Source organism: Microcaecilia unicolor, chromosome 2, assembly GCF_901765095.1.
Source record: "Microcaecilia unicolor chromosome 2, aMicUni1.1, whole genome shotgun sequence".
NCBI classification, from domain to species: Eukaryota; Metazoa; Chordata; class Amphibia; order Gymnophiona; family Siphonopidae; genus Microcaecilia; species Microcaecilia unicolor.
Window position 1 is genome coordinate 273,820,823 of NC_044032.1, and position 24,800 is coordinate 273,845,622.

The following is a 24,800-nucleotide window of genomic DNA, read 5'->3' on the forward strand; positions in this document are numbered from 1 at the left end:
TTGAAGTTTCAAATGAACAGAGCAGCCCTGTGGCTGTAGATGTGCTAGCCAGTGGAGATGGAGATGGTTTGGTTTGGGTACATTGGGAAGGTGATGCCCTGAGGAAGAAGGTTGCTGCTAATTTGGCAGCTCCTACAGACCCAAAGGTGGGGCATAGACAATGATTTGGAGAAAGAGGCTCCACAAGTCTTAAGATCAGTGAAGGTCTCATGAGCCACTTCAGCATGTCAGCTGAAAAGGAAGGAATAACTGAGACCAATAAAGAAGGGGGGGAAAAAAGGAAATAAGGCACCCCCCACCTCTCAAAAAAAAAAAAAACCCATTACATGAAGATGCATTCTTATTTAAAAAATTATTCTTTTTAGCCAGTTGCTAGTTTTTTTGTACTTTTCTTTTCTGCAGCTCAGTGCTCAGAGCAATTTTTCTAGTGACAGGTACATTACCCTTTCCAGCTGCATGCCAGTCTAACTTGCCTATCTCTCCCTTGCTCCTGCAAAATAAAATAGCCAGCAAAACTACTGAAACTCAGGGCATGACTTAAAACTCACTGTGTTTATCAGAAGTGGTTGCTGGCTCTCTGTTAAATGGGTTCAGAGACCTGGGTGTTGGACCCAGACACCCCCCCTTAATAAAAGATCTGGCTGCGTTAGCTGGGCACAAGAGTGCAATGATTTCCAGAGTTCAGTATGGTGGCGACTTACTCCACAGAGGCAGCATCATGTCATACAGACAGATGTTCCCCTTCTCAAAATGTGACACAGGCAGGGCAAGACTTACATCTATTTCTTCAGGAACACCATGTGATTTCATAGATGAAAGCAGTTCCATTATTGGGATAACTTCTCCTGTCAGCATAGGAATGATGCTCTGACCCTGTGCAATAAATATAGAATCATGAGATAGAGAGAAAGAACAGCACAGCAGGTGCACAGTGTTAGAAAAAAGCAATTATTAATCAACAAATATATCATAAAAAAAGGAAAGCTGCAACTTTTTTTTTTGGGGGGGGGGGGGGGGGGTGAATTACAGGGATGAAGCAGGATGGATTTACAAGGCAATGCTGAACATTGTAAGCCAACCAGTCAGCTGTTCCTGCTTTGAAGTATTACTAATGGTTCCCCAATTTTCCTATTTCTCTAATATCTTTTGATGAATTATTTCAAAGAAGTCTTAAATCTGCCTATGCCAGAAGGAATAATGATTTCTAATTGTTATTAAGCGACCGCCTTTACGGTATTATGTAAGCCACATTGAGCCTGCAAATAAGTGGGAAAATGTGGGCTACAAATGTAACAAATAAATAAATAAATAAAATTATATACTTAGGAAATCTCGTTCGGTGAATGAAACTGAAGGTTTTTTTTTTCTTTTGGACTCTTTGGTAGTAGAAGGAATATCTAAGCGGCATTTGATGCAGTGGACCATTCCTTCCTGTTATATAGGCTAAGTAAAATGGGAATTGTAGGCATAAGATCATTTTTAAGCCCTAACAACGTTTGAGCTATACCTCAAGCTACATCTTGACTACTTTAATTCCCTATATTATGCTATTAATGTGAATCTAAAGAAAAGACTGCAATTTTTACAGAACACATCTGCCAGGCTGATTTTTAGGCTAGGTAATTTCAGGAAGCTTCTCTGGTTAAAGGGAGAGCAACGCATTCATTTTAAGGTAGCTTGTTTAGTTTATAAGACTTTTAATGTTTTGGGATAAGAGAATGTGACTCAGCTTTTATCTATTCCACCAGCAAGACTACCGTTAAGAATTATATCTAGATTAATGTTTTGGGATAAGAGAATGTGACTCAGCTTTTATCTATTCCACCAGCAAGACTACCGTTAAGAATTATATCTAGATTAACTTTGGACTACCCTTCAATGAATAATGTCAAATTAAGGGGTCTTTTACAAAGGCATCTCTGACATTTAGCACATGTTAAAAACACTAGCACGCTTTTGTAAAAGGACCACTAAATTTGGGGGGGGGGGGGGGGGGGGGGGGGGGGGAGCCGACAGTCGCTCAAAAGCGCATGTTTCGGGATAAGGTATCTTTCAAAGATATCACCAAAACAGGGAAGATAGGGTGTCCTGATAGTGAGGTTGCAAAAGAGACCGTAGTAGATCAGGTGTCCTTAAATAAAAATCAGACAAAAGATTGCAAATTAATACTGTCAAGTACTAAGCATGATGTAAATAGGAACAACAAACATAGTTTGAAATGTCTGTATGCGAATGCCAGGAGCCTAAGAAATAAGATGGGACAGTTAGAATATGAAAAATTAAATATAATAGGCATCTCTGAGACCTGGTGGAAGGAGGATAACCAGTGGGACACTGTCATACCGGGGTACAAATTATATCGTGATAGGGTGGATCGAATTGGTGGAGGGGTAGCAACGAGAGCCTTGAATCAAATAGATTGAAAATTCTGCAGGATACAAAACACTTCTTGGAATCACTGTGGATTGAAATTCCATGTGTAAAGGGGAAAAGGACAGTGATAGGAGTGTACTACCGTCCGACTGGCCAAGATGAACAGACGGATGCAGAAATGTTAAAGAAAATTAGGGACGAAAACAAACTGGACAACACAATAATAATGGGTGATTTCAATTACCCCGATATTGACTGGGTAAATGTAATATCGGGGCACGCTAGGGAGGTAAAATTCCTTGATGAAATCAAGGACAGCTTTATGGAGCAGCTGGTACAGGAACCGAGAGAAGGAAAAATTCTAGACCTAGTCCTTAGTGGAGCGCACGATCTGGTGCGGGAGGTAATGGTGCTGCGGCCGCTTGACAACAGTGATCATAATATGATCGGATTTGATATTAGCTTTGAAGTAAGTATACATTGAGCCTCATTGGAGTTAGGCAATGTCATAATCAACCCCACTGGGAATGTATCTCCTTTGTTCTTCCACCCCTATTAAAAGCAGGAAGCCAGCAAAAGAATTGGTTGGACTGCTAGATGACCGAGGAGTAAAAGGGGCGATCAGGGAAGACAAAGCCTTAGTGGAGAGATTAAATGAATTCTTTGCTTCGGTCTTCACCGAGGAAGATTTGGGTGGGATATCAGTGCTAGAAATGGTATTCAAAGATGACGAGTCAGAGAAACTTAATGAATTCTCTGTAAACCTGGTGGATGTAATGGGGCAGTTCTACAAACTGAAGAGTAGCAAATCTCCTGGACCAGATGGTATTCATCCCAGAGTACTGATAGAACTGAAAAATGAGCTTATGGAGCTATTGTTAGTAATATGTAATTTATCCTTAAAATCGAGCGTGGTTCCGGAAGATTGGAGGGTAGCCAATGTAATGCTAATTTTTAAAAGAGGTTCCAGAGGAGATTCAGGAAATTATAGACTGGTGAGTCTGACGTCAGTGCTGGGCAAAATGGTAGAGACTATTATTAAGAACAAAATTACAGAGCATATTCAAAAGCATGGATTAATGAGACAAAGCCAACATGGATTTAGTGAAGGGAAATCTTGCCTCACCAATCTATTACATTTCTTTGAAGGGATGAACAAACATGTGGATAAAGGTGAGCTGGTTGATATTGTGTATCTGGATTTTCAGACGGCGTTTGACAAAGTACCTCTTGAAACACTCCAGAGGAAATTGGAGAGTAGTGTTCTATTGTGGATTAAAAACTGGTTAAACAGAGAGTAGGGTTAAATGGTCAGTATTCTCAGTGGAGAAGAGTAGTTAGTGGGGTTCCCCAGGGGTCTATGCTGGGACCACTGCTTTTTAACATATTTATAAATGACCTAGAGATGGGAGTAACTAGTGAGGTAATTAAATTTGCTGATGACACAAAGTTATTCAAAGTCGTTAAATCACGGGAGGATTGTGAAAAATTACAAGAGGACCTTATGAGACTGGGAGACTGGGCATCTAAATGGCAAATGACGTTTAATGTAAGTGCAAAGTGATGCATGTGGGAAAGAGGAACCCGAATTATAGCTACGTCATGCAAGGTTCCACATTAGGAGTCACAGACCAAAAAAGGGATCTAGGTGTTGTCGTTGATGATACATTGAAACCTTCTGCTCAGTGTGCTGCTGTGGCTAAGAAAGCAAATAGAATGTTAGGTATTATTAGGAAAGGAATGGAAAACAAAAATGAGGATGTTATAATAATGCCTTTGTATTGCTCAATGGTGCGAGTGCACCTCGAATATTGTGTTCAATTCTAGTCGCCACATCTCAAAAAAGATATAGTGGAATTAGAAAAGGTGCAGAGAAGAGCCACAAAAATGATAAAGGGGATGGGATGACTTCCCTATGAGGAAAGGCTAAAGTGGCTAGGGCTCTTCAGCTTGGAGAAAAGGTGGCTGAGGGGAGATATGATAGAGGTCTATAAAATAATGAGTGGAGTTGAACGGGTAGATGTGAAGCGTCTGCTTACAATTTCCAAAAATACTAGGACTAGGGGGCATGCGATGAAGCTACAATGTAGTAAATTTAAAATGAATCAAGAGAATTTTTCTTCACTCAACGTATAATTAAACTCTGGAATTTATTGCTAGAGAATGTGGTAAAGGCGGTTAGCTTAGCGGAGTTTAAAAAAGGTTTGGACGGCGTCCTAAAGGAAAAGTCCACAGACCATTATTAAATAGACTTGGGGAAAACCCACTTTTTCTGGTATAACCAGTATATAATGTTTTGTACTTTTTTGGGATCTTGCCAGGTATTTGTGACCTGGATTAGCCACTGTTGGAAACAGAATGCTGGGCTTTATTGACCTTTGGTCTTTCCCAGTATGGCAATACTTATGTACTTATATATGTACTTATTGTCTGGAAACACTCTTTTACATACGAAAGTGTTAAAATATGGAATAGTATTCTGGTTCATATTTTCACTATATCACATTTCTTAGTGTTAGATGTATTGTAATTAACAACGTAAGTGTAATTTCTTTCTCATAAGAAGTGATTCTTTATGTAATCCGCTATGTGGCTACGGTTAAAGGCAGAATACAAATGATGCAATACAATACAATACAGTCTGGATCTGACAAACTTTCTGGAAAGTTCTTCTGATGTTGTTTCTTCAAGAGCCAACGTTTTGGTCACCTTTGCCAATGAGAAAGGATAAGATGATGGTTTCGAAAACTTACTTTAAAAAGAAAAGATCTCTGTTTTATGAACAGAAGAGTCAGGTTTTTCCAGATGTTGCTCAAGCTACCCAAGTGAAGGTGCGAATCTTTTCTTGCGCTGAGGTCACAGCTTCTTGCTATAGCGGGTACTATTTTTTTTTTAAGGTTCCCTTTCAAGTGCCCTGTGACATTTTAGGGAAATCATCATGTTTTATCTGACTCAGCACATCTGGAGAAATGGACTGCTGGATAATTCTTTGCCTACTCCTTTGGTGAGGGATAGATATATGGCATAGGATTTCAGCATTATCTTAAAGCTCTACAATCTGCTCAAAATGCGACTGCTAGAGTTCTAACAGGAATTTCCCAGTATAATCACATATCTATCCTCCAATCTCTTCACTGGTTGCCAATTGTTCAAAGAATTAAAGGTTCTTCGTTTAATTTTTAAAACATTGAACAATGCAATTTTTCCAACTGCTGCTAACCTAAGGATCTTATTAGCCAGCAATAGCTATATGCTCAGCCAACTGTAGCTTATTGGAAGTTCCTTCTTTTTGTATTAATAAATTGGAAATGTATAAAGCATCCATCTTTAAAGTTATGAGTCCTAAATTATAGAATGCCTTATCAGTGAACACCTGCAAAATAACAAGTTTGAAATTTAAGAAAGAACTTAAAACCATTTTGTTTAAACAATCATATAGTACAGTAGAATGATGCTCAGATTTGTGGAGTTACTGTTGGTTGGGGAAAGAAAATAAGCTTATAGTTGCTTTGTTTTAATGTTTTTATGTTGTTAGTAAAGCAAATATATTTACCTGTAGCAGGTATTCTCTGAGGACAGCAGGTTTTATATTCTCAAAAGTGGGTGACGCTGATCCGCATCGCCCGGTCTGGCATTTGCCAAAGCTAAAAAACAGCTTTGTGGAGCGCAAGCTCTGCTCCACCACACATGCGCGAGTGCCTTCCTGCCCGTCGTGTGATCGTGGTCTCCTCAGTTTAATACTATAGCAAAAAATAAAGTAAAAAGTACAAAGGAGACAACTCCAAGGGAAGCGGGAGGGACTGTAAGAATATAAAGCCTGCTGTCCTTGGAGACTACCTGCTACAGTTAAGTATCTTCGCTTTCTCCGAGGACAAACGGACTTCTATAGTTTCACAAGTGGGGAATCCCCAGCAACCAGGCTCACCAAAAACAACAACATTGGCAATTGGGCCTCGCAACGGTGAGGACATAACCAGATTAAACTGAAACTATATACAATCTGAATGACTGCACAGCCTGGAACAGAATAAAATGGGCCTAGGAGGGTGGAGCTGGATTCTAGACCCTAAACAGATTCTGGAACACTATTTGCTCGCACCAGCATCTTCTCACGTAATCCCTTTCGGCCTTACACTCTGATCTCTTGGCAAAGAGCTTCCTTTTCCTAGAAAATATATGAATCCTGTAGGTAAATTATACTTTTCACGTAAGATATCATCTCCATCATAGTCCCCCCTCATCTCATAGGGCAACATTTTCTAGTGTATTTGGTAGCCCTTCTCTGGGCTGCATCTAGTTTATACACCTTTGAAGGTACATTGCTCCAGATTAAGTCCTTCCCTGTATGAATTAACGGCGTTCCTTTTCTAGCTTTTGTTAACCGCTTTGACCAACTTGTGTTGTATCGGTGGTATATCAAATTTTAAATATGTAAACTGTAAATCAATGATTTGCACAGAGGTATCATGACCTTCTTACTTCAGTTATATGTATCCCTATGCACCCTGCTTTACCACACCTGCCTTTGGAAACCGGTGACGTAGCCAGGGGTGGGCTAGGACCCAACCAATTTGGAATCAGGCACACTCAAAATTTCATGTCCCTTAGTGTGGTTGGCGGGGATCACCAAGCCCTGCCAGTCAAAGACCTCCTCCCTGTCAAACGAGCTTACTTCTTGGGCAGCCACCAGCACTGTCCCCAAACTGCTGTCAGCCACAGGCCTCTCCAACTGAGCATACGCAGAGACCAGCAGCTGTGGCTTACGGACAGTGCTGGCAGCCACCCAAGAAGTAAGCTTGTTTGGCAGGTATGTTGTTTTCAGCTGGCAGGGCTTGGGGATCCTTGCCAGCCAGGGGCGTAGCCACGGGTGGGCCCAGGCCCACCCAGGGATGGTGCACCCCGAGTGGCGCCGGTCTTAGGGCGGTGCGGGTGACAGGGCCTCGCGCTCTAAGAGGCCCCGCATGGCGCGCCTCCTTCCCTCCCTTGGCCCGACCGGCAGCCCTCCTCTGCTCCTCCTCCTCCATTCCCCCCCCCCTGCAAGAGCGTTGAACCTGTTCTTTTTCTTTTCAGTAGCAGCGAGCGACGCCAAGACACTGCTTCAAGTTCTCCCTTTCCTCTTCATAGTGTGTCGGTCCCGCCTTTACGATGACGTATTTCCTGTTTCCGCGAAGGTGGGTCCGACATTGTATGAAGAGGAAAGGGAGAACTTGAAGCTGGCGAACTTGCAGTTCCTTCACGTCGCTCGCTGCTACTGAAAGAAAAAGGGCAGGTTCAACACACTCGTGTGCATGCGGGGGGGGGGGGGGTGGATGGAGAGGACTTGATGCGGGGGGGGGGGGTGGATGGCGAGGACTCGGGCTGTTGGGGAGCTGAGGGAGGGCAGGGAGAATCACTGGCCATGGATGGGAGGGGGGGGGAACGGAGAGGACTCGGAGGGCTGTTGGAGAGCTGAGGGAGGGCAGGGAGAATCACTGGCCATAGATGGGAGGGGAGGGGGGAACGGAGAGGACTCGGAGGGCTGTTGGAGAGCTGAGAGAGGGCAGGGAGAATCACTGGCCATGGATGGGAGGGGAGGGGGGAACGGAGAGGACTCAGAGGGCTGTTGGAGAGCTGAGGGTGGGCAGGGAGAATCGCTGGCCATGGATGGGAGGGGAGGGGGGAACGGAGAGGACTCGGAGGGCTGTTGGGGAGCTGAGGGAGGGCATGGAGAATCGCTGGCCATGGATGGGAGGGGAGGGGGGAACGGAGAGGACTCGGAGGGCTGTTGGGGAGCTGAGGGAGGGCAGGGAGAATGCCTGGTCATGGATGGGATGTGAGGGAGAATCGCTGGCCATGGATGGGATGGGAGGGCAGGGAGAGGGGAGCTGAGGGAGGGCAGGGAGAATCGCTGGCCATCACGGCAGGGGGAGGAAGAGGGAGAGAACAGATCGCTGGAGCGGAGGGGAGAGAGGAAATTGCTGGACATCAGGACATGGATAGATGGATGGAGGGGAGAGAGGAAATTGCTGGACATGGATGAGGAGAGGGGAGGGCAGGGGGAGAGAACATAAGGACACAGGAGGATGGTGGACATGGTGAGTGAAAAAATATCAAATAGAAAGAAGACACTCCATAAAACAGAAGACACTAGGACCAAAGCGAATAGAAAAACTAAATGATCAGACAACAAAGGTAGAAAACATTTTTTTAATTCAGAATTTATTAATTGGAATATGTCAGCTTTTGGATATGTGTATCTGTGATATTTTGCATATAAGTTTCAATTTTTTCTAGTATTGCTGCATGCTGAGTCTGACTTCTTGAGGTAACTTTCCAGTTCAGAAATTTGCCTTCATATTACTACTACTACTACTATTTAACATTTCTAGAGCGCTACACTGTTGTGTCATGTGTTTTTCATGTGTGATCAAGGTGCAGTATTCTGCTAGCGTGTAGTATTTGCAGCCTTGTTTTGTTTTTTGTTTCACTAGGTTGTGTACTGGTGTTTTAGAGCCCGGTGTAATTATAGTGCTGCCTTTCCATGCATAAGGTTGTAGCTCGTCCTGCCCTTGGAATTAGTGCTGTTATGGTTTGGTAAGGTTAGGAGTGTGTTTTTGCACAAGATTGTGTGTAGTGTTTTGCAGTGGAGAGATTGTGTGTTGGCCTTATTGAGGTGGCACCAAAACATCAGAAATGGTGTAGAGCCTAAATCATGACACACTACCTCTTGAAGGATCGTTATAAAATATGGTCGTTAATAAAAGGAGCTCATTGTGAACACTATCCACCCTAAAAAGGTGTTTAGTGGCTCTACATGAGAATTGTGATATGATTCCTTGTTTCATATTGTTGACGGTCTGCATTTTCCGTAGGGGTGGTATATTGGTGTATTAGGTTCTGCCCAGTGTACTATTTATGATACAGTAAGGTTCTGAGTGTGCTTTTGCACAAATTTGTACATAGTGTTTTGCAGTTGAGCGATTGTGGTTAGTATATGCTTTGAGCAACCACTTTATTCTTTGACATATGACATATCTAATATCTAAAATTCTTTGACATTTGATACATATCTAATATCTAAATTTAATTAAAGTTATTGTCAATGGGGTGGAGCTAGGGAGAGGTGCCAGACCGGGGACTGGAGGCGGGGAAGAGAGAAAAGTGGTGGACCGATTGGTATTAATTGCCTTCGGAGAAAGTCTTCAGCTAACAGAGCTTGAGGATCCTCATTAGCTAAAGTATTTATATTTTGAGGTGGAGGTTTGGCGGGGCAGAGATAATTTTGTGCCCACCCACTTTAGGCTCAGGCCCACCCAAAATTGGCTGTCTGGCTATGCCACTGTTGCCAGCATACGTATTTCATTTGCTGGGGAGGGGGAGGGGTGCCAGGAGAAGCGGAAATTAGTTGGGGGGGGGCAGACATGAAATTTTTGGTCACCCACTTTGATCTCTGGCCCACTGTAAATTGGCTGTCTGGCTAAGCTACAGTTGCAAACTTGAGATCACCACATAGAAAAATCTTGTGATGATCATATTTGTTGCGAATGGATACCTTACATCCGTCAGGTACTGCTCTGTTACTGGTACTGGTAGCAGTGGTGCATTACTGCATATCAACAGTATGACCGTATTTTTCTACATGAAATTGTAGTTGATAAATTCTATGTAAGACCGTACTTAGATTTTTCCTCATTTTTCTACTGTAATGTCCATTCTGCTACAAATTTAGCATCACCTACATGATGTATTTTTTTTTTTTTTATAATAGTCTTTTCTGGAATATGAAGATATTGAACACAGTTGAGAAGAAGACTGATCCTTGAGGCAATTAACCATACCTGGAAACTCCTTGTTTTCACCCAGAGACCTGGCAATACAAAAAAAATCTCCAGATGCTGCTGCTCACTGAATCAGTCAATGTGGACCAGAAGAGAGCTGGTATTATGTTAATCTGAGTGGTGACACAAGATGTCATCAGCTGATGGGACATGAGGATCCCTGCCAAGCACTGAAAATGGTACACTATTGTTATGTGGGTACTGGTGGGTAAGAAGAGGAAGAGGAAGCAGCAGCATTTCAGACACACAGTAGCTGAACAGACAAGCAGGTTAAAGGCTCAGACACAGTAGCAGGAAAGGAGTGTGTCGTGAGGAAAAGAGGGAGAAATTAAGAGATCATTCTTTCTCTCTTCCCCACCAATCCATCTCAAAGGTTCACATATATGCTTATAATCCCCTTTAACTTCATTTACGATTATCATCTGTTACCTATCATATAACCAGTTTCTAACCCAGGTTGCTATGTTTGAAACTTCCTGTAGGTGAAGGAGTGGAAAAATTCTGGTCACAAGATAACTAATTTTTGATTCCTAATACTTTTTAAAGGTTGCCCCTATAGCCAAGTCTCCTCTTATGAGGAAAGGATGAGAACATGCCACAGCAGCCTGATGCAGCTCCAGGCAGGCTGCTGAGGACCATTGCTAGGATGAGGACATAGAGAAGGTGGAGGCTGAGGATTAAATGGAAGTAGAGAAACGTAAAAACAAAACAATAATAATAATCATATGACCTTATAAAGCCCAAAAGCAAAAGAAGAATACATTTTTTCCCTATTCTTTAAAAAATTTTGGCCAGCGTCTATATTTCCTAAATATATTTTCACTCCTGACTAAACTGCTCAACTTACATATCAGTCTTCTGTGCAGAACAGTGTCAATGGTTTTGCTGAAATCTAAGCACACCACTTCAGCAAGTTTTCTTGTCTGGTCAGTCAATGAAAGAAATTGATCAAATCTGAAATTCTATTTTACTCTCATTCACTAGTCTTAAATACCACTTCTACCCTTAAAAAAAGGTCTCAAAGTGGTTTACAAAAAATACACTACAGAGTCCAGCACATAAGAAACAAAGAATAGAAAAGGCTCAAATGAACTTCAATTAATCAGTAAAATAATACGTCTTTAGACATTTTCTAAATATAAAATAAATAAAAAAAATCAATAAATCTAATAGCTTCAGGAAGAGCGTTGCAAATTGACACCGCCTTATAAGAAAAGAAATGTTCAAGCATCCTTTTTAACTGAACACCTTTAAAAGAGAGAAACGTACACTTAAAAATCCTTGACCATTTTCCAGGAAGTTTACCCTTACATAGTAACATAGTAGATGACGGCAGAAAAAGACCTGCATGGTCCATCCAGTCTGCCCAACAAGATAAACTCATATGTGTATACCTTACCTTGATTTGTACCTGCCTTTTTCAGGGTACAGACCGTACAAGTCTGCCCAGCAGTATTTCCCACATCCCAACCACCAGTCCCGCCTCCCATCAATTCGAGTCTTAGTTTCGTTGTGTTGAGGGATCAAGGCATTTAAGTTGGGTCATCAGGGTATGCCTTTTTGAATAAGTAAGTTTTTATTTATTTATTTATTACATTTGTACCCCGCACTTTCCCACACATAGCAGGTTCAATGCGGCTTACATAGTAAATAGAATTACAAGTTTTGAATAAGAATATTACAAATTGTAGTAAACATAGCATAGTGGAGTTTTACGGATATGTAAACTGAGTGATTTACGAAAGTTTGGTAGGTCGTACGTTGTTTTCAAGGTGTTTGGTAGTGCGTTCCATAGTTGCGTGCTTATAAAGGAGAAGCTGGACGCATAGGTTGATTTGTATTTAATTCATTTGCAGCTTGGGTGGTGTAGGTTTAGGTATGTGCATGTTGATCTTGTGGTGTTTCTGGCTGGAAGGTCAATGAGGTCTGTCATGTATCCCGGGGTCTCACCATAGATGATTTTATGCACTAGAGTACAGATTTTGAAGGCAATCCATTCTTTGATCGGGAGCTAATGTAGTTTTTCACGTAGGGGTTTGGCGCTTTCGTATTTCCAAAAATCAGTCTGGCTGCGGTGTTTTGAGTGGTTTGGAGCTTCTTTATGATTTGTTCTTTACATCCCGCGTAGATTGCATTACAATAGTCTAGGTGACTAAGTACCATTGATTGTACCAAATTGCGGAATATTGCCCTCGGGAAGAAAGGTTTTATTCGTTTCCACATTCACTGGAACATTTTCCTTGTTGTATTTTTCGATTGGGTTTCTAGCGTGAGGTTTCGATCGATGGTAACTCCAAGAATTTTTAGGCTGTCAGAAACAGGGAGGGTGTAGTCTGGGGTGTTAATATTGTTGGGTTTGTTGGTATTGTATTGGGATATAAGGATGAGACAGTGTGTTTTCTCTGCATTTAGTTTCAGTTGGAATGCATCTGCCCATGTGTTCGTTATTTGCAGGCTGAGTTTGGTTTCGTTGATGATTTCTATTGGGTCGTGTTTAAAGGGGATGTATATCATGACATCATCTGTGTAAATGTAGGGGTTAAGTCCTTGTTTGGATAGGGATGTGGCTAGTGGGGTCATCATTAGGTTGAATAGGATCGGTGATAGTGGTGATCCTTGAGGTACGCCGCAGTCTGTATTCCATGGTGGTGATATGTTTGATTTTGATTTGACTTGATAAGTTCTGGTGGTTAGGAAGCCCTTGATCCAGCTGAGTACACTTCCACCAATTCCGAAGTAGTCTAAGATGTTTAGTAGTATTTCAGGGTTAACCATATTGAACGCGCTTGACATGTCGAATTGTAGAAGAAGTAGGCTATTGCCTGCTGCGATTTCTTGTTTGAATTTGGTTAGGAGGGTAATTAGTACTTGTTTCGGTGCTGTGGTTAGAGCGAAATCCAGATTGTGATTGATGTAATATTGAAAATTTGTTTAGGTAGTCGGTAAGTTGTTTGGTTACCATGCTTTCCATCAGTTTGATTACCAGTGGGATAAATGCTACCGGCTGGTAGTTGGTGATTTCGTTTGATTTTTTCTTTGTATCTTTCGGTATAGGGGTAAATAGGATATTTCCACTTTCTTTGGGAAAGAGTCCGTGTTGAAGCAGGTAGTTTAGGTGGGATGTGAGATCTATTATGAAGCGTTGGGGAGCGGAGTTTATTAAGTAGCTTAGGCAGGTGTCCAATTTACAATGAGTCTTGGCGAATCTGTTGATCGTCTGGGTGAATGTTTCGGGGGTGAGGAGGGCGAAGTTTGTCCAGATTTGGTCCGCTGGGTGTTCATCGAGGGTTGGGTCGAGGCATTCAATGAATTCCTCTATGTCAGTAGTGACCCTTACTAGAATATACAGTAGTCACAGTCTTCAGATAAGTAGTAGTAGTAGTAGTAGTTATCCTTCTATTTACTGGGAGTAAGTATAGTTCTCTCAGAAATGGTGAAACATGATCAAATCTAGATTTCTTAAAGATCATGCGGGTGGCCGTGTTCTACACTAGCTGCAATCTTCTTTGCAGGCCCAATGAAATACCAGCTAAGGTAAATGATCTCTTTCAGCTTAAAACCATAAAGCTAATAAATAGAAAAGAAAATAAGATGATACCTTTTTTATTGGGCTAACTTAATACATCTTTTGATTAGCTTTTGAAGGTAACCTTTTTTTTTTCCAGATCAGAAATAAGCAAATGTTGACAAATATCTCTCTATATAAAAGGCACCACCAACGTTCTAAATGAAGCCTCCAGCCGGAAGTGTGAAGGGGGAGAGATATCCGGTTTCCCCATGAGTGTCTGCCCCGCCCTCGCTCTCTCTGTAACACAAACAGTGAAGGAAAACATAGCAAAGCACAAAATCAAATCGCTCTCTCTGTAACAGTGAAGGACTCAGAGGGGGGAGGGGAGAAGGCAGAAGCCCTGACTATCTCTGTAACACAAACACAGCACAGCAAGAAACTTAACACTGAAGGACTGGACTCTGAGGGGGGAGGGGACAGACAGCACAGGGGAAGGGAGAGGGGGCAAAGGGCAGGGACACACACACACTCCCACATGCACACAGAAGAAAACCTTGCTAGCCCCCATTTCATTTGCATCAGAAATGGGGCTTTTTTACTAGTCAGAATATAAAGTGAAACACAGAGGCATTCCAATGATAGCCTCACAAGAAAAAGAAGGGGTGGGTTAGGTGAGAAACATGCTTAAACCATGCAACCCTTGAAGCCTGCAATCTGCTGAATTCAATATACTCCACTGTCCTTTCTATCAGTACTATTTCGTTTACCCACCATTGTGGTCAGACTAATTGGCTTCTACTTGCTAGTCTCCACCCTATTTCCACTCTTATGAAGAGGGATATCATCTGCCCATCCCCAGTGCTCTGCTAATACTCTTGTAGCCAAAGGATCTGCCAGATCCTAGGAGCCAACTTTTCAAAACGATTGGGGGTGCTATACACAACATAAATGAATAATCCCTGAGAGTAATGGAGTTTGCTCAATATTGAGGGTGCTCAAGCACCCACAGAGCTGGCACCTATGTGCCAGATAACCTCCAAGTCCTTCTGCTATGTCAAGGATATATTCCATTGTCTTCACTGCCTTGTCCACATTCAGTTTTGAGAACAAAAGTGTGGAGTCTACCTCTGTATGATTCGTATTTTCATTCTTTACTATAAGTTCTTTAATTTCTTCCCTCAGTCTACAATCCCTCCTCCTCTGAACTTCTGCCTTTCATGAACTAGCTGGATCTAGCTTCATTTGATACCTACTGAAAATACAGATGAAGGCTGATGTGGGTCAGAAGTCACAGAGGTAGATCATCCCACCACGTCCCTGGACTTTAGATTTATTGCTCACCTTTTCTAAATCTGAGCTCAAAACCAAATTACATTCATTATTTTCCTGCTAAGATGAGCTCAAATTTAAGTTATACTTGAGGCAATGGAGGGTGAAGTGAGTTCCCCCACATCACAGTGTGTCAATGGGAAAGCAGGATATGAACTGTAGCTTTACTGGTTTGCAACCTGCTTCTCTAACCATTAGGCAGCCCCTCTTTCTGGGTTATAGATAGGTTTCTACTATCAAACTCCAAAACAATCTAGTTTCAATTTTATTAGACTTTGCAGCTGGAAAGAAAACTAGATACAATTATGTTGAGATGCTATAATGCAATTGTTTTTACGTATACAACAACTTCTTGTGATCTGGGACGTTTCTTAATCCTCCATTGTTCAGGTACAGACTTGCAAAACCTCTGGGGACAGGAAAATTCCTATTGTACCTAAATGTAACTCATCTTGGGCTACTACTGAAAAAAGGTGCGAGTTAAATCCAAAGTCTCTCCCCCCCCCATCCTTATTATTCTATCTTGCACTGAAATAAGAAAATGTATTAATATGTATAGCATAAAACGATCATTTTGGCCCATCCAGGTTGCCTATTTTATCACAGGTCTTATCTTGTTGCCATCCCCCCTTGCTCTGCCACTATATATATTCTGGTAACGTTTGTTATCTTTCATCTGTATAATTTATCTACAGGATTCATATATTTTCTAGGAAAAGGAAGCTCTTTACCAAGAGGCAGAACGTAAGGATGAAAGGGTACATGAGAGGATGCTGGATGTAGAAACAAGCCACCAAGTAGAAGTAGTTGAGTCCAAAGCAGTATAGAAAGTTAAGACCCGATGACAGACACAGAAAGATGTAATGTAAAGTTTATAAGGGAAAATATTAATCCACAGACCCAGAGTGAAAGCAACACATATGGCAGTAAGGAAGCCTGGATGAAAATTCACAAGCTGTGAGAAACAGAAATAGCATTCTGACTTCAAATGACTATGGATATGTGCTATCTAAACACTACACCTGTCTCCCAGTAAAGTTTGTCCACAATAATCACTGCATTCAGTTCATTTTCATAAGATTAATCCAGGCATCAAAATTGATTTTACTTAAGTAGGATTTTTATATACAAAGGCAAAATAAAGCTTACTTTTTGCCTAATTGCTCATCATTATAACCATACACCCAAACTCTCCCCCCTTTGAATTTTTATTAATTGCCCTTAAAACATGAGATTTTGAAAGGCTGTCTGAATTTACCCTACATAGGCCTGATGTTTTAATGAAAGGATCTAGATCAAGGGATAACAATTCCAACAGCAATGAAAACATGTGGCTTGAACAATCTAAAGGTGCACCAAGATCTAAACTAATGTGAGCAAATCTCAATAAATAACGAACACATGGGAAAATAAGGGCATAACCCTACTACAATGGGCACATCTGGTGCAAATCCACACCAAGGTGGGATTATGAACTTTGAGGATTCCCGTAATTGAGAACTTTGGGGTAACATGCCACCTTTTTGCTGATGACAGAGTGGATGTGGAAATTGATTAGTTCTTGTGAAAATGAATAGCTGTTTTGGATGTTATGGTATAGTAGAACTATTTTTATTTATTAGGATTTATTTACCACCTTTTTGAAAAAATTCACTCAAGGAGGCATACAATAAATCAAACATAAGCTAGACAATTACAGCAGTAAAAATATTCAAACAACAATACAAAGTAAGGAACAGTACACTACTTACAATGTGAACACAATAAAACATTTTAATAGATAGCTTAGGGTATAAGCAAAGAAGGCGCATATAGTTAAGAGATTAAGAGGCGTTAGAAAATAAGGTGACTGTTTTAAAGAAAGTTGAACATGAGGTCAGAGAGGTGATTAAATGTTATCTCAGCTAGGGTAGGAGTGGATAAACATGTCCTGCTCCAGGTGAGACTGAGAAGCTAGTTACTTCTTCCATTAAAGGCTTGGTTGAAGAGGCAAGGTGAAGAGCCAAGCTTTCACCTGCTTCCTGAAGTAGAGATAGTCTTGTGCTAAGAGGAGCCCTTCAGGGAGTGCATTCCAATGTGTGGGGACTACTACGGAGAAGGCTTGCTTGCAGGTATCACATCATGTAATGTCTTTTGGAGAAGGTGTGGTTAAGGATACCCCCTGAGAGGATTAGTGTCCTTGAGGTGTGTAGAGGGTCATTCTGTTCTTCATGTACTCAAGGCCTTGAAGATCAGACAGAGTTTTAAATTTAGCCCTGTACTGTACTGGCAGCCAGTGAAGTTTTTACAAAAATGGTGTTGTCATGTTGCTTGCAACCTTCTATTAGTTTTGCTGCAGCATTCTGAATCAATCAGAGCTGGTGCAGACCCTTTGTAGTCTGACCACAGTACAGTGCATTACAGTAATCCAGTTTTGATGTTATCATGGCATGCACAACTGGGATATTTGCCTTCTCGATGTAAGGAGAGAGGCAGCATAGTCGTCGCAAATAGTAGACGCAGCTCTTGAATGTTGCTTGGACAAGGCGACAGAGACCCACTGGACACACTACTGCTCCCAGTGTCTGCGGGTCATGAAGCCACCACGCGGACCCATGCTGTCTTCGACATTAATGCCGATGTCGAGGACTCAGACCTGGCTCCAAAACCTCTCTTGCATTGAGCCCCTCTCTGGACACCAGAGTCCTTTTCTTCATACAAAGACAAAGAACAGTTGACAGGTCAGCCCTAAACACTGAAAACACCAAGAATGGGTGTCTTTGCCGGAGACTGTCCGATTGTACTGGGTACAGTGCTTAATGCCACTGGGTACTTTAGTAGACATGGAAGGAAAAACTTCCTTGGCCAAATCAAAATATGCGATGGTGTCTGAGAAAAGGGGCAAGGCACCAGAAAAAAAGTCAAGGGAAAGATCCGAACAGAGACTAGGCATAAAAGCAGCTTAGGTCAAGGAAAATAAAGGAAACTTGAAAAAAGGGCAGAATAAACTAAAAAAGTATGGGAAGAGAAGGGGACCAAAGCCCAGGACAGGCACTGTGAAAAAACCCACAAAAAAGTCTGAAAAAGCACCAAAAATGAAGCTCTTCCAGGCCATGAGTGAAGAGAAAGCCAAAACGTGATCTCTCCTCACCACGGTAGAAAAAACAGCTGTGGTAACCGCCCCCTCGCATGCATAGTGGAGTATTTCTTGAGCTCCACAAAGGTCTGTAAAGCTTGTCATAAGCTCCAGACTGGGCAATGCGGCGCTGCGTTACCCACTTGTGAGAATTAAAGGCCTACTTGTCCTTGGAGAATAAATAGAAAGAAGTTCTTTAGAGGAGGAATTGGCTTTTAGAATCTCATCATATCACCTCTTATGTGCCAACTTAATAGCATCTTGATGGCACAACAAACATTCTTTATAATTTAACTGTGGAAAAATAATCAGGATACTTTCTCCATTCTTTCTTTCCTACGTAAAAGTTGCTTTTGCTCAATTAGTTCTTTAGTAAACCATGGTGCTGATTGTCTTTTACAATTTTTCTTCTCCAAAGGGGTTATTAAATCTAAAAAACCAGGTTATCTGCTGAAATCATATGCAATGAATCATCCAATAAAGGCACCACATTAGCTTTAACTTTTTCCAAGTCTATTTCCGATCTTTTCCAAAACATCACTAGATTTTCTCACCTTATGAAACCTCTCAAACCTTGAAAACCAACAATATATCACTGCGTGATCCATCTAAGGAACCAGCTCCAGTTTATAGAATTCTCATTCAAAAATCACATTAAAAAAATGACAAATGCAACCTATGGCCCACAATATGAGTTGGGCCCTCAATCAACTGGGTCCACCCCAAAGAATCAAAAAAACACAAAAAAAAAAAAAAAAAAAAAAAGAGATGACTCTGGAAACATTAATACTCCTATCAACATGTACATTAAAATTCCCTAAAATCAGGGTATTCAAATCTGACAATTTAGACACCAATAAAAAATTCAAACAATGATGAAAGTATTATCATATAAAACTCCTGGACTACTATAAATCAGCAAAATATTTATTCTCACCAATGTAGAACAAATAAGGAGAGATTCTATTCCTTCTGAGATAGAACAAGCTTGCTCTTTAAAATTGAAATACTTTTTAGCAAGAATTAACATACCTCATCCTCTTAACTGACCTACAGCATGAAAAAACAGTAGAGTCATTAAGCCTAAGCCGATTTAAAATCGCTATCTACTAACCAAGTTTCAGTAATATAAACATCTGGATCCTATGAATTAAATCCAAAATAACGTCATATTTATTCCTAATGGAGTGAGCATTGAGTAAAATAAGCGTAAGTTTTTAAGAGACCATACTATCAATTGTAGATATATTCACCTGAGTTATAACATCAGGATCTAAAATTCTGCTTAAACCTGTTCCTAATACCCGAGTGTACCCACCTCCCTGTAATCACTGGAATTTTATAACATATACTAAATTTCCAGTATAAACAAACTAAAACAACAAAAAACCCACACTAAACACTGCACAGTCCATGAAAGACGTCCAAAATCCTCCAAATTCTGTACGACCTTCGTCGGCATGATGGAGTCAGAATGCCTTTTTGTGGCGCAAGGCCTCTCCCAAATACTCGATGCTTCAACCGTGAAGTCACAGAAGGGGTGGAGACTAAGCTGGTCCAGAGAGAGCAAACCTTGAATGATGAACCTGCTGGAAAAGCAAAGTACACAGGCTAGATGGTGATGTTCCCGTAGCACAAGGTGTTAAGGCACACTTACTTCTCTGTCAGACAGTCTCTGTTTTTTTAGAAGGTGATTCTGTGATTTTTTTTCTAGTGTTCTTGGCTACCCTTCACTCTTCTATTTGGAACTTCTCTCTGAACCAATTACATTCTATCAAAATGGTTTCAGAGGCATGACTTTCAGAAGTGACACAACTAAGACACATCATTCTATACTAGTTATTATTGACTTTTTTTTTTTTTTAAATATTGGTTACTAGTAAAAGAGGCCCGTTTCTGAGCAAATGAAACAGGCCCTAGCAAGGTTTTCGTCGCCAATACCCCCCCTCCCTCCCTGGCCAACCCCTTCGTTGTTCTGCCATAGCTCCGCCCCCAACGTCACGATGTTTGACGTGAGGGCGGGGCTCGGAGCGATTTCCCACCCCCCCGCCTCCCTCCCTGCCAACCCCTTCGTTGTTCTGCCATAGCTCCGCCCTCGAGGGCGGGGCCCGGAGCGATTTTGGTGGCTTCACCACCACGAACCTTCGAACCTTTTTGAAGGAAGTCAGGGCTTGGCTTCACTGACGTCAGTGTCCTCAGAACATTGAGGGTCAGTTTTATTATAGTAGATGCCTTTCCCTCTGCACCTTAGCCTTCCTCCAACTATAGCCACTGCCTTATTTCATGGTCTCTTTACTTTGAGGACATCACCCACAGTCACTCTGAAGTCTCTGTCCCAGTTGGTGCATATCTGTAACCCCCCCCCCCCCCCCCCGGGTGTACTGTCATTTCAGATTTCTGTACCCAAAATGCTTGGATTTTGTACCTTTATAGACAATCTTAAATGAATCAGAAGGGAAGTTCGGTGGATGAGCAAGTCTGTTCTACCTTTATACCACAAAACACACAGCTGGAATCAGCTTTACATCTGGTTTCCTAACTGAAAAGGTGGTGGGTGATACAGGATGACATCCAGTAGAAGAGAGGACTGTTGACTACAGGAGGAGACATCCATTCACAAACGAAAATGTCACATATAGATTCTGTAGAATTAAATCTCTAGCACTGCAGCATCTCAACAGCATACTGATACAGATATTAACGAAACACACAGTCCTATAAAAGTTTGGCACCCTTTGAGGAGCTAATTTATAAAATGTCATTCTCATATATGTCCCTTTCTAAACCTTGGCATTCATGGATATTGCATGGACACTGGCTATAAGGGCACAGGACCAGCATTAGACATATTTAAACCCATGGTGAAAAATTGGGAGGGGCACAAAGCCGGTCAACAAGCTATGCTTTCTTAAGCTCCAGACAGGTATGGGACCCCCAAGGCAACTGCCTAGTTGCACTCCTGAAGTTTATGCTTCTCAGAAAGTGTTCTGTTGATGGCATATGCTTAGATCATCTCTACCACCACCATTATAAATTTCTATAGTGCTATACCAATACACCTAACAGAGGCTCTACTTGATGGAGCTTAAAAAGGAGATTTAACTTAAGAAGGAGACTATTTTATGTAATTCATTAAAGCAAAAAAATAAAAATAAAAAACACAACTTCCTTCTCCTAAAAATCTATAGAAAAAAACTGAAATCAAGCCATACAGACCTGTTCATTTAACTGGTGAAAAGAAGTGGGAATTCATTCTGCAGTCAGCTCTACACAATCTTTCCACTCTTTTAAATCATATTCTTCCATAAACTACTTGCATTTTTTGTACCAACTTATTACTGTTTATTGAAAATGTAAAAAAAAAAAAAATCTTGAATTCAGAACCTTGTCTTTGCTTGGTAAACAGAAAGGGTTAAACCTATCTTAGGATTCTACATCATCCTGGTTTCTTGTCAAATCTCTTGGTAGATTGCAAAGAAGCTTTAAGAGGTTTTCATTTAAATCTCAAGACAACAAAAATACTGAACAGTCATATGCAACACTTATCGGGTGCTTTCATGATTCTCCAACTTGATTTTGATGCAGGGATTTTGATCAGATGTAATTACCTCAGCTGGAAGTCCCTTAGATACCTTCTGCAAGCAGAAAGGAGTTACTGAATACACTATTGGGGATTAGATTTTGTTTAATGAACCATGCACACACTATTTGATTTAGTCAAATAACCTTATTGCCAGCAATGAAAAGCATTTGTGTTATTGTGCCTACCACTGTGTACAATATAAACTGCAGGCCAAGGAACACTAAGGGTTACTGTGAAATGCATATATGACACAAAATCTGTAGTCTAGGGAATTCCAATGATGTCAAGAAAACACCAGGAGAAGTTGATGAAAAGGGAACTGACAGTTAAAAAAAGGATGTAGAAAAACTATTGCAAAAACCAATACAAAGAAATATGTGCAAATTTAGAGGCCCTTCTACTAAAGCATGTTAAGCAGTTAATGCGAGGTTAACACAGTGTTAACTGTTAGTGCAGAGCCTCGTTAAGGGGACTTGCAATATTTTCATAGTTACCCATGGTAAGCCACGCATTGTGCTTCTTGTGCTGGAGGCATGTCATAGGTGGAGAGGGGGAGTGGAGGTGTTTGGCAGTTGCTGAGCCCTAACTGGCTAAAGCAGAGTTAATGTGGGACCACTTACCACTCTTAAATAGGAGTGCCAAGTACTTCTGTATTAACGAGGAGCAGGTACAGGTTCCGTGCATTAATCCGAATGTTAACGCCCCATCAATATATATAAATGGTGAGTGTCGTACTCACTCGCAAATGCGCAGTAGAAACCCTCTCTGTCCCGCCCCGCGTCAATATGTGATGACGGGTGTGGAACAGAGAGGGTCTCTACTGCGCATTTGCAAGGGACACCGCCGTCGCTAACGCTCCCCCCACCTGGAGTCGCCGCCGCCACCGCCACCCACCCGGTCGGGCCCTCGCTCCGCTATTGAAACAGCGAGGGCACGCAGCACACAGCTCTACTGCAGAGCTGCTGTCGGCCTTCCTTCTTCTTCTCTGCCTGTGTCCCGCCCTCGACAACGTTACATCACACGAGGGCGGGACACAGGCAGAGAAGAAGGAAGGCCACGGCAACTCAGCAGTAGAGCTGTGTGCTGCATGCCCTCACTGTTTCAATAGCAGAGCGAGGGCCCGACCGGGTGGAAGGTGGGTGGCCTTTCAACCCCCCCCCTCTTCCTATACTAGCCCATTTTTATGGGCTGAACGGCTAGTCTACAATATAAAATAGCAGGAACACCTCACGGGGATTCAAAGACTCTGTCCCCCATCAGCTCCAGCCCCCCCCCCCCCGGGATTTAAAGTCTCTGCCCCCTTCAGCTCCAGTCCCCCCCCCCCCCATCCCGGGGATTCAACGTCTCTGCCCCCTTCAGCTCCAGCCCCCCCCCCTTCCCGGGGGTCCAAAATCTCTGTCCCCTTCAGCTCCAGCCCCCTCCAGAGGATTCAACTCCAGCCCCCTCCCACAAACCAACCTCTCTGTCCCCTTCGGCTCCAGCCCCCCCCCCCCCCCACTGGGATTCAGTCCCCTTCAGTTCCAGTCACCCCTCCACCCCCGGGATTCAAACATCTCTGTCACCTTCAGCACCAGCCTCCCCCCCCGGGGATTCAACTTTGCTGTCCATCAGCTTCACCTCCCCACCCCAGGGATTCAACCTCTCTGTTCCCCTCAACTCCAGCCCCCCCCCCCCCCAGGGATTCAACGTCTCTATTACCCCCCCCCCCCCCCCCAAGGGATTCAATGTCTCTGTCCTCTGTCAGTTGCATCTTGTGGCTTTCCTGGTTTGCAGGTGATACACCACTTAGATGGCTGGTGTTTTGTTCCACAGCAGGAACTGTTTTTGCAGGAACCACCATCTAGAACCACTGATGCTCAAGCTTACAGTACTTGCAAGGCAGGCACTCCCCCCTTATCTGCCGGACAAGCTTCGCTGACAACGATGGAAAAAGAAAAGGAATGGCCAGACTTACCCTGCTGACCGGTTCTCCCCACTGCTGCACCCTCTGAACTCGTTCTAAGGAGAAATGAGGCAAAGCCTGCTCAACTTGCAGCTCAGCCGACTGGCAAGGAACCGTTTAAAATTGCTTCAGTTAGATAAGTTTACTACTTTTTTTTTCACCCCAAAGGTGCCGAATGTCAACCAGAAGAGGAGGGCGGAGGAAAAAAGGGGGGAGAGGTGAGAGTCTGAGGAGACAGGTACCTGGAAAACCTCCAAGTATGTGTACCCGAGGAACTGACCATAAGGACCAGGAGCAACCCCTTTCAGAACTTGTGCTAGTTAACCATCCACCTGCTGGAAATAGAAAATACTGAAGAACTAAGGCTTATATGTCATAGCTTAGTTCTGTTTTCATTATCTCCACCTGCTGGTCGATGGGCACAACTACACCACAAATTTTAATACAATAACGTGGCAGCATCTTTTAGAGGGTCTTTTACTAAGGCACGGTCACGTTTTTGGCGCGCCTTAGTAAAAGATGCCCTTAGTAAATATATCCCACAAAAACCCCCACAAAATAATCATTAGCTCCAAGGATTCAAACTGCAACACCCATACCTATGAAAAGGAAAAACTACAACATTAAACTTGGTTCCTAGAACACCTGTATTCCCACAGGGGAAACAAAACAAAAAACTGCTATAGATCCATGCACAGAAAGCAAAATCCTTTACCTCAGTGAAACACAGAACATGAACAGACCCTCGGTTAATAACAAAAAATTATGTCTTATCTGAATTTTCTTTCCTTTAGTCACAGCAGATGAGTCCAGAGACTTGTGGGTTGTAACCACCTACCAGCAGGTTGTGGACCACCTACCAGAACAGCGCTGTACTGGACTGTCTTATAGGTAAGAATGCTCCTTGGTCAGTAGAAGGGAGCAGAATTATAACATTTCTCCCTCCCCACTGGGAAAAGTGATAAACCAAGAACTGCAAACATGTAAACCGATTACAACAGTCCATCTAAAATGTAAAAATGTAGTAATGTGGTCCAAAAGAGAGAACTAACAGAAACCATTAGAAAAACAGGGCGGGCCTCTGGATTCATCTGCTGTGACTAAAGGAAAGAAAATGATCAAGACACATTTTT

The 24,800-nt window shown here is 42.2% G+C and overlaps 1 protein-coding gene across 1 annotated transcript in view; it reads right to left on the reverse strand.

The window, feature by feature from the left end:
- C9orf72 (C9orf72-SMCR8 complex subunit) overlaps positions 1 to 24,800 on the reverse strand; it is an 86,800-nt gene that overhangs the window by 51,180 nt on the left and 10,820 nt on the right. Inside the window, exon 3 of the mRNA XM_030194183.1 lies at positions 778 to 873. Coding sequence (XP_030050043.1) covers positions 778 to 873 — 96 coding nt within the window. The remainder of the gene's footprint in view (positions 1 to 777; positions 874 to 24,800) is intronic.